Source organism: Hipposideros armiger, unplaced genomic scaffold (assembly GCF_001890085.2).
Source record: "Hipposideros armiger isolate ML-2016 unplaced genomic scaffold, ASM189008v1 scaffold_597, whole genome shotgun sequence".
NCBI classification, from domain to species: Eukaryota; Metazoa; Chordata; class Mammalia; order Chiroptera; family Hipposideridae; genus Hipposideros; species Hipposideros armiger.
Genome location: NW_017731947.1, coordinates 26,761 through 38,003, shown reverse-complemented (window position 1 = coordinate 38,003; position 11,243 = coordinate 26,761). Strand labels below are relative to the sequence as shown.

Sequence of the window (11,243 nt, the reverse complement as noted above, 5' to 3'; positions counted from 1 at the left end):
TTAAAAGACAAGGAAATCTGTCAGTTGGTGGAGATTTTTATTAACAGAAAAATTAATTTGGTAGGAATTAACTTATTTCTACCATGATTTTGCCCATCTCTTATAAAAGAATAAGTAAAATAATCAAAACATTTTCTGTTTTACCCTGTATTAGGCAATGCCTCTATTTGTTTTGCAGGTTAAGTATGTCACACTATTTCACTGGCAAAATAAGTACTGATTTCTTTAAAACATTGTTTGATATCATGAAATTCTGTTGTACATTATCACCATTGTCTAGGAATTGCTTTAGTATATCCTTTGCTTGTGATACATACATACACTTCTTCTGCAGAATTGGCAATATATGTTTTTTCTATCTAGCAGAAGGTATAATATATACCTTCAACATTCATGACAAATATATTGCAAAAGCAGTGTCTTTTTATCTGATGTTTAATTCTGCACATGTGTATGCACATGTTTTTCCTTCTAGGTTAGAAACACAATGAAAAAAAATGAAAATCCTCCAAAGCGTCTGTCTTCTGAAGGTATTTCTTTTCTTTATCTGGTTTAATCTTTCTCAAGCTACTTAATACTCATGAAAAAATTATCAGCATCTTGTTTTTGAGTTCTGCAAAAGCAAAAGATAGTAATAAACAGCTGCATTCTCATTTTTGCAAGAATAAGTAGTACTGGTTAATCAGTATTTTGGTCAACTGAAAAGAAATTTTAGTTACCACCTCTAGCAAAATACTGTGTAGAGTTCTAAATTGATAGGAACTAGAGAAAACCAACGTGTCCACAGTCTGAATTCTTTCTGACCCGTGATATAACATACCTACTGATTGCTCTTCAAGACTAATATGCTTCTGTTCTGCCACCACTGTACAGATTAGTTTGGAATCACAAGCTAATTTTGTTTGTTGTAAATTAGTTTGGAGTATTAACTTCACTTCTTCATGGAAGAATTCCCTGCTCCTCACCCAAGACCAGGTTATAGCCTCTGGTTTTATACTTCCGTAGTGCACAGTACTTTTGCTTTTGTAATGCTTTGCATTCTTATAACTATTTAATCTCCCTTCTCTCCAAAACTAATTTTTGATGTGAGCCAATAGTATATCTCCTTTGTTTATCCCTTGTAAGTAGAATAATTAACAACCTGCTAAACACTGTTTGTGATTTGGTTAATCCCTTTTGTTCCAGTTTCCATGCATCATTTGATAGAAATGTATTTCTAGTCTTCTCAATGAAGCTCTTTAATTCAGGTCATTTCTCGGAACCAGAATTTTTTGTCAAATCCTTGTAATAGTAGCTTGATTCTTAATTTAAAACTGTCTTGGGTTTGTATCTGCAATATCAGTTAATATTTTAGTTAACGTAACAATAGATAGCATATTCATATGAAACACCTGGCATGTTATGGCTATGTAATAAAAGGGAAATTAAACAGTTTATACAGCTTTATAATATTTTGGTTCTCATAGTTCCATGAGCTTTTTTAGATAAATTTATACTTCAATCACTTACTAAGTAAAAACATAGAAACTTCTGGACTGACAGTCTCCTATTTCACCAGAGACAGGACAAACAGAGCATACTAGTCTAAAACAGGTAAAGATACCATCCAACAAGACAAACACTTGGCAGCCTCTTTCGAAGAGTAGCAGAGAGCATTTGCAAACTATTATGGAAACAGTAATAATGTGAGTATGAGTTTTTCCCATTTTACTCTTTTGATTTCTACTTTAGTGTTTCCTAGAGACAGTATCCCTTTAAAAATTATCTATTTTATGGTGGTAGAGTGTTTTTCCCTTTCAGAAGAAGACATATTTAATGTCTTTTAATGGAATTAGCCTTAGCAAAAAAGTCTTTGTTAATTTCAGAAACTTAGCATTCCATCAGTGAAATAAAAATGAAGTCTGTGTGGCCTGATCTGCCTAAACTTTTGACAAGTTCTGTCAACAGAGACACTTTAGGAAGAAATTGAGTTCAAATTGACACTATGTGGAAGTTAGTATGCCAGAGGGGTTACAAAAAAGATAAGACAGGATTCTGCCATCAGGGAACTAAAATCCCATCAGAAGAGTCAGGAATATAAATTAATTACAACAATATCATATAAAAATGACTTTGATTATACCTCTGTTTAAAATGTATTTACTATCAAAGGAAGGATGATTGATTCTGTCTGGCAAGTAATGAGACACACTTGAGAGAAATCAGAGAAAGTAAACAGATTATATTAGTTGTGATACAAGCTAATATGTATTCAGTCCTTTTTTATTTTTATTTTCTAGAACAATTTTGAGTGACAGTGGTACTCAAAAGGAACAAATTCAATATCATCTCAACTGCCTGAAGAAAAGGTAATGTAGTTATGCAACAGAAAATGGTTAAAACATATTAATAAAAGTCTAATTTGTTCCTATGTTGCCAGAACAGATATTTGTGGCATATAAAAGTTTTTTATTTGGGTTTTTTGTTGTTGTTCTTGTTTTAAAAAGAAGAAGAATTTGTGAATATACTACCTAAACTGATGCTACATGCGATTCTGAATTAAGTTTAAGAGAATTTATAAGGAAGAATCTGGAAATGACAAAATGCCTACTGCCACAATTCACTTTTCTGTATTGAGAATTCAAAAATATTTTGTCAAATTTAACTCCCTTCAAGTTCATTTTGAACAATTTGAAGTTAACAGTTCATCACTCTTATCTAATATTTATCCTCTTGCTGTTTTTCTTCGCTTCATATTGTGCTACATTATTTGCACAAGCAACAAGTGTGCTTCCCCAGGATATTACTGTTCTTCATCAAATGGAGATTTCTTTTCATGTGTTCTTAAAAGTCACAACCACTGCTGGTGATTTTCAGTGACGAGTTTTTTCTACTATTTGCACTTTTTCTTTTCATCGAAGAATATCTGGATTTTAGTTACAGGTTTGCCTGGAAATGATTGTGACCTATTGTTTTTTTCTTGGGAAGGCTGAACACAAATTTTGCTTAGTTTAAGTATAATTCTTAAGGATAGAAGCAAAATAGGGTGGGATGGGATGGGATAGGATGAGGTGGGGGGGGAGTTTGGAGAGAGGCTGAAGAGATTAAAGAAAGACTGCTGGAAGCATGCTTATAAATGGCTTACAGGAATGACAGCCTAATATCAAAGGTGTGCATAAAAAAGCTAATAAGTTAATACATAATAAAAGGGGAGCCATTTATGGTTTTTTTAATATAGGGCTGATAATCATGTTTGGTGTGTAAATGAGACTATTACAGTCCATAATAACTGCTCTTCACAGTGATCTCCCCGGGTCATCAGAAAGATTAAATTCTCTTCAACATACAGGCTGTCTTTTTAGGAGCAGCCATAAAGACCTATATTTCAAATACTGCCTCGTGTCTTCATTTTTGCCTTCACACTTCACTTCCTTTTGTTCCCAAAGTAACAATATTCAGGATTCTTGCTCTTTTACTAACATAGCAGAATGCAGCCTTAGCAAACTGATTATAATTGAATCTTGGAATAAATTTTCCTATAGCAACATTTCTCGAAGTATATTTGGGATACTTATTCTTAAAGATACTCTGAAAGAAGAGATATATAGTGAATTATGATTGGATACATTAGCATATAAAAACCCCTGCAGTAAATAAATCTGTTTCATTTTGCTTAACCTAGCATCTCCCAAATTGATGTTTACCACAAGAACCCTTTATGTCATATTTTTGTTTCATCTCTGCTTCTGTCTGCATTATGGCTTCATTCTTTTACATTGATTGTCCTCACTACATTAGAGCTGTAGGCACAGACAGCTCCCTATTTATCTTTCCAGACTTGGGAAGAAAGAGGAGAAAGAAAATGCTTATCCTCTTAGCTTCAGTTAGAAAATTCTGAGAGATGGACTCTGGTTGGCCCTGCTCAGGTGATGTGCCTATCTTTGAACTCATTTTGTTACAACTGATATAGACTAGGTCATATACCTACCCCAATGATGGGACAAAGAGGGTTGCTATTCAAACGAAATGGCTAGCCACTAGTTTCTAGGGAAACATTCTTTGGGAAAGTTGTCCTATAGAAACAATGTTATAAGTGGTGATTAGGTGGTGTAGATACAGCAGGGTGTATTCATGTTACACTTTTAGCTTGATTGGATTTTGCAAGAATCCTGGAAATTAACCACTAATTAGAACATTTGGAACAGTGGATGACCCACAGAATTGACTTACTAAACTTTTAGAAGAAACTATTCATAAATGGAAACTTTATTTTAATTGGGAAATCGAAAACTTATACCTCTTGGGAAGATTATACAGACAGGTTTTTATGCTTAAACGTGATGCCCTAATGATAATTTTCTGGATAACTGCAGTTTATCCCAACAGCTTAATGAAAATTATGACTTGGGTTTTATACTGCCTACTTTTTTCTTTACAAAAATTAATATTTTGAATAAGATCCCAGGAATATAAAAGTCTTGGGTTCCACTACTGTTCAAATTAAGTAGTAGGACTTTTTAGAACCCCAAAATGCTTCTAGGTAGAAGCGACCAAAATTAGATTTTCCTCCTTGATTTCTTTCTATAGAATTCAAGAATCAAATCTAGAAAAGCTATATTGCTCTGTGCCAGAAGGGTAGTAATGGTTTCATTTCTGCTGGTGATCTGATCAACCCAATTTGAAGGAGGGTTTTTTAGCTTTAATACTGAATACTATTCATGTTGTTAATACTTTAGAACAAAGCACTTTAATCTCTGTTTTATTTGCCTTAAAATCAGTGGGATTCAGTTTTCTTTAAAATCATTAAGTTAGAGTAACTGATGTAGACGTTCCCTTTTCTTGGTTGCATTCTCTAAAACAACTGATACCAGAGTCCAGGGTCATAGTTAAGACTTACACTGTAGTGCTCCATCTCTTATCCAGTAATTCACAATAAATGATAAACTTAGGTGCTGGAATAGTCTGGGAAACACATTTAGAACACACAAGGAAATTTTGATTTTAAAATGTATATAAATAATTGTTAAATATGTAAAATAGAATATTCTTCTTTTATGAAACAGCCTAACTGCCCCATGGTTTGAGGTAAACCTTAATAAAATGAAAGGTTAAATGATGATTTGTCAGGGCTTTTTTGGGGAGACTTACAGCTAAGGTTAGCCACTGTTAATAAATGAATATTATAGCCCTTGGGAATATGAGGACAAAAAAGATGACAATAGTATTTCAAAAAACAAAGCAAAAATAATATTAATGGTACTCAAAAAATAAATAATTATATTTTTATTCTATCTCAAAGATTGCTACAACGGTTTGAAACCCTAAAAGTCCCTCCCAAGAAGCAGAAAGATGTAACTAATGTGTCAAGTCTACTGAAAATGGAAAGGGCACAGCACAGAGCTAATGAAGAAGGTCTGGCATTATTGCAGGTAAGAAATTTGAGCAAGGAGTCCATAATTAAGGGTGAGGGGGAGAGGCCAAAAAGTTTTTTACATTGTCATGATATTCTGGTAATAAATACTAGATCTTTGACATTTTTCATTAAAATCTTTTTTTTTCTAATCAAAGCACAAACTTTGCCTAAACTTGGGACCTCTAGTGTTAAAAGTACTTCTATTATATTAGTGATTAAGTAGCGGTTTTATGTACTATCAGACTTTATAACTGAACTATCTTAGTATTTTTGATTATCAAATTATAGGAACTCATCACTAAATGCTATAGAATGTCAAAACATTAGTTTCCCCATCCTGTGTATTATGGTACTTTATTGTCAGGAACATGCTCGTTGTCACTATTATTATTCTCATTATAGGTAACATGTAATGAGGGCTCTCTTTGTTGTAGTTAACATTCTAAGCACTTATAGTATGCTCACAACGACTTAAAGAGGTCTTTTCTATCTTTGTCTTATTCTCATTTCACAAATGTGAAAAAGAAACATACTGATATTTCTAGCTGAACCTTAAACTGCTTGAAGTTGTAATGCAAACCTAGTCAGTCTGACGTCGGCATGGTTCTTAATCATTATCCTGTGGAAAACCAATGGGAGATAACTTTAGCTGTCACGATGAACTTTAGCCTTTTTGTTTTTTTAATTGGGAAATTGGGGGGATTGGAACAGCGCTGGGGAATTGGGGGAAGGGGAACAGACAAGTTGCTGTCGTTTTTTGCTCTTCAGTCTAGTTGTGGAGGATGTTGCTTCACTGGCCCAAGTTGGCACCATCATTGTGCTCTTCCCGGGCGAGGCAGATCAGTCGCCAGCTTCTGGACGGCCGCTCACTGTGGCTGCTGGCCTCTCACGCTGGCTGCTGGCTACACACGGTAGCCCATGGCAACCCACCTGCCTTTGCCGGCGACTCACGTCATCCCAGCTCGAGGTTGAGCTGTTGTTCAGCATCTTAGCTGTAGAGGGCAGTGTCACTGGCCCTCATATGTGGGATCCGAACTGGGGCCCTCTGGCATCCCAAGCCAGTTCTTAACCATCACGTCACTCGGCCGGCCCACTTTAGCCTTTTAATTAGTGGACATTTGAACAATTAATAAAAGCAACCTTAGGGGGCTCATTAAATAATTATAAAAACTAAAACGTATTGGACCATATAGCAAAGTTGTTTGTGGATGTGGTGCTTAGGTCTTCGTTAGCAGTATGCTAAATGCAGTGTGGTAAATGGTGGTAGTATATCCAAGAAATGCATCCCTAAGGAATTCTAATAATTGAAAGTTTACAAATAATTCATTCCAATTTTTCCATATAATTGAGATAACATCGGAAGTATTAGTTTCTAAGCAACAAGTCTACCTGTATTATATTGGGTCGTCAGGAAAGTCATGACGCATTTTTGCATTGAAAAACAGAAAAATACATAATGACTTTCCCGACGAGCCAATAAATTAATAGGGTGGTACTTTTTAGTGGTTACCTCACTTTATAATGTAAGCTGTTTAATTTTCATCCCAGTGTTACTACTTTTCAAGGATATATTTTTAGTACTAGCACTAGTTCTAATACTTAGTGAACAGTTGGATTACATTAATTTTTTTTAATGTCAGCTTTATTGAGGTGTAATTGACAAAATTGTAAGATACTTAACACAATTAGCATATCCAGCACCTCACACTATATATCTTTTTTTCTTTTTTTTTTAGTAAGATCATTTAAGTCCTACTCTTAGAAATACAGTAGTCCTCAGGTTCTTAGTAATACAGTAAGTCAGTAAGTTCTGGGAAACTGTGACTTGAAGCAAAACTACATATAATGAAACCAATTTTACCATACATCAACTGATGTAAGCAAGATTTAAGTTCCTACAGCATATTTCTGGTCACAAAGACATCACCAGACTCGTAAATAAAGACCCAAAACAATCTAAGTCATTGAAATAAATGTGTGTTATGCATACATTTAAGAAATATTAATAAAAACAAGATAATTATTTCCCAACCCATATATTTCAGTTCAGGGTCCTAGGTGACTGGAGCCCATCCCAGCAGCTCGGCAAAAGGCGGAAACCCACCCTAGATAGGACGCCGTCCCATTGCAGGGCATGCTCACGCCTACCCACCCACACTCAGACTGGGACAATGTAGACATGCCAGTTCACCTCGCGTGCACATCTTTGGGACGTGGGAAGAAATCAGAGTACCCAGAGAAGACCCACATGGACCTGGAGAGAACGTGCAAATGCCACACACTCATGGTGGCCCCAGCCGGGAATCATTTTTTCTTTTTTTTCTCAATGTTATAACGAAATGACATTGAAAGAGCTGACATTATTCGAGGACCTGCTGTACTAAAAAAAATGAAGTTACAGAATTCAGGAAAGAATTAGAAAAGGCTTTCAGATATTCAGACTAAATTAAAAGGAGTGCTAAAGCAAACACAACAGGTAATGCTTACAATAAATAGAGGGTACAATAAGGAGAAAGTTTTAAGGATCTGAAAGATTTTTTTAAAGGTATAGAGAAAAAGTGACAAATACAAAAGTTTGGCAAAGAAGATACAACTGAGTATGGTAGGAATGCCCAAAGAAAATAACAAAAGCAACAGAACAAAATTAATTTTAAGAAGTTTCTAATGAAAAAATTTAGTCCTTATTATATTAACTTCATTCAGTGCTATTATTCATTCTCTTCTATTTGGGTTGAATTGTGGCCCCCAAAATGATATGTCTAAATCCTAAGTCCAGGAACCTATGAATGTGATTTGGAAAGAGGATTTTCCCGGGTGTAATTAAGTTTAGGGTCTCAAGATGACATCATCCTGGATTACCTTGGGTAGGTCTTAAACCCAATGACAAGTGTTCAAGAGATAGAAGTGTCCTTACAAGAGATTCAGAGACATGAAGGAAAAGGCCGTGTGTAAACATGCTGAAATTGGAGTGATGCAGCTACAGGAATGCTGACAGCCCTTAGCAGCTGGAAGAGGCAAAACTATGGAGATGATAAAAAGATCAGTGATTTCCAGGGGTGTGTGATGGGGGTAGAGATGAATAGGCAGAACACAGGATTTTTTGGCTGTTGGTCCTTTGCCTCTGCTAGAGTTACATATGTCTTCCAGAATCTCTGATACCAGCATCTTTGCTAAGTTTTTGAGGACATGTTCTTGTATATGGGGTATATCTCCTTGTTCCAGGGAAATTAAGTTTCCTTATAATGCATTATTACATTGGTAAATTCATTTCTAGGAAGCCTGTTTTTTGAAAGAAAAATGAAAATATATTGGCAAGTTTCTTCTAGCTGTGTTCCAATACTTGAGGTGTTTTAAAAATATGTGTATGTATAAATATCTTTTGGGGTTTCATTTAATAAAATGTTTAATTTAAAACATGAACTTTGTCTTTCTGACTCAGGAAGAAATAGATAAAATGGTAGAGACCACAGAGTCTATGACTGAGAATATTCAGACCCTGAAGAACAAAATTGAAATTCTGACAAGAGAGGTAGAAGAAGAGGAGGAGGAGATAAAGCAGGTAATTGTTTGAAAATGCATTCCTAGAGTCGGTGTGATTTTTAATGCTTACATTCTACCAAGACAACTGTTTAGTGTAATAAGATGAGAGAAATCGGTCTTTTGAAATAACTGTAGCTTTCTTTTTCTACTTTAGACATTTCAAGTAGATAGTAGTGGGGTACTGTCTCTTCCAGAACTTCCTCAGAAAAGTCTCAAAGCCCCCACACTTCAGGTAAGTACCAATTTACTATATTTTTACTATGGTGACTGTATCATCAGTTATGAATTGCATATATAAAACTATTATACCCTGTTTCTTTATAAACAGAACAAATGGAATTCATGATAAAAACTTACACAAAATTATTTTTCTCATTTAGCACTAGAGTATGAACATCTTTCTTTGTCAGTTCATGTAGATCTGTCTTGTTCTTGTCAATAGCTAATAATATTCCATTGTATGGATATATCATACTATAATTTGTGAATTACTGGATGGAAATACATTGCGCAATTACAGGTGATTCTGAGTAAACCCTTGTACATATATTTTTACACATTTGTGTAGTCATAACTGTAGGACAGATTTCTGGAAGTAAATTCTGAGAGTTGCTTTTGTTTATGCTTCTAACAGTGGTGTGTAACTCTTTATAAAATAGTATTATGGCATATAACTTTATAAAATACTCTTTATAAAATAGTATTCCTGGTAGACTATACACTGTTAATCTATCTTTTTTCAGAGGGCCCCAGTAGATATTATAGTGTAAATTGTTTGCAGTGGTAGAAAGTCTTCATGTTTTCTCAAATAGTAATTTGAAAGTTTCCTACCTATAATTCACCTAGGGTGAAAGGAGAGGGAACAGGCAGAGGGAAAACAGAATAATAGATTTGAAAGGAGAACAACAATGAGTTGATGGTTATTAATGTTGAGTGATGGGTACATGAAATTTATGAGACCATTCCCTCTAAATAACACATATTTGATATTTTTCATAATAAAAGGTTAAAAACTAATTATATAGGTAAAGGTGGCCAAAAGGTACAAACTTCCAGTTGGAAAATAAGTCATCGGAATGATTTAATATATAGCATGGTGACTATAGTTAATGATACTGTATTGTATTTTTGAAAGTTGCTAAGAGTAAATCTTAAAAGTTCTCATCGCCAGAAAAGAAAATGTGTAACTATGTGTGATAATGGTTGTTATCTAGGCTTATTGTGCTGATCATTTCACAATATATGCCAATATTCAATCATTATGTTACACATCTAAAACTATCTTATATGTCAATGTATCTCAATAAAAACAATTTTAACTAGTTATACTACTGTACCCACAGCAAGAAATTTTGGCACAAATTCCAAACCAGCTCCCTCTTCTGAAGGACTTGGACGTTCTCCATAATTCATCCCAGATGAAGAACCTGTTAACTTTCATCGAAGAAGCCTATAAGAGATTGGATGCCTCTTAAAGAATGGTTTTTAGATTATTCCATAGTAATTTAATGTTTATAAAGTTGTAAAACTGATAACCTATGATGATATTGCAGAGGCTGAGGCTTCTTCAGGATTTATTATTTCCTAATATGCAATTTAAAATTAGCCTCTGTAAATCTACCATTAGCATTTGATACAGTCCTGAAAACTCGGTGTTTAGCAGTTGCCAGGTCTAGGAATTCATATTTTTGTTGCTGTATTTCCAGTTATTTGCCTGCAACCATGAAATAAGAACAGCCGCAATCTAATGATTTCTAATGGCTGAATAGAGCTCATTTATTGATTAGTGCAGAGGAAATTTGATACTGTCTTAATATATGTAAAGTGTTTATAGTCCTAGTTCATAAAAAGTAGTTCATAAATGTTTGCTGTCATTATTATTCTTTAGCTGAAGACGCATTTTCTGTTTGGTCATCTGGAACTTGAGAAAACCCAAATGCCTTTGCTTTTTTACATAACTCCCTAGACTTTGTGGTGTCAGTAAGATTTGCCAGGTGTCTTCAACTTTGGAGGTAACGTGGACATTTGATTTCTTTGGTTGAGTTAGTGAATAGATGTTGAGCACTTATTTTCCCCTGTCATCAAAGCATACTTTAATTTCATCAAAGTGTTAAAAAGGAACATAAGCACATTTATTCCCTTAAAAGGAAAAACAAAAAATCCTTTCTAAACCTTTCCTCGTTGTGATGATAATATGTATATACATGTGAATAAATGATCACTAAACTATATCAAAAATTAATTCTGACCAACTACAGTATGTTGTCTGGATTGCTTTTATGTATTATCAAATAAAATAACTGCAATTTCA

At 34.4% G+C, this 11,243-nt stretch overlaps 1 protein-coding gene across 1 annotated transcript; it reads left to right on the top strand.

The window, feature by feature from the left end:
* Positions 1-479: 479 nt before the first annotated feature.
* On the top strand, positions 480-11,243 carry CENPQ (centromere protein Q). The gene is made up of 7 exons (XM_019624646.1): positions 480-530; positions 1,559-1,685; positions 2,280-2,348; positions 5,279-5,408; positions 8,832-8,951; positions 9,087-9,164; positions 10,276-11,243. The coding sequence occupies exons 1-7, from the start codon at positions 488-490 to the stop codon at positions 10,405-10,407; spliced, it is 699 nt and encodes a 232-aa protein (XP_019480191.1). The 5' UTR covers positions 480-487; the 3' UTR covers positions 10,408-11,243.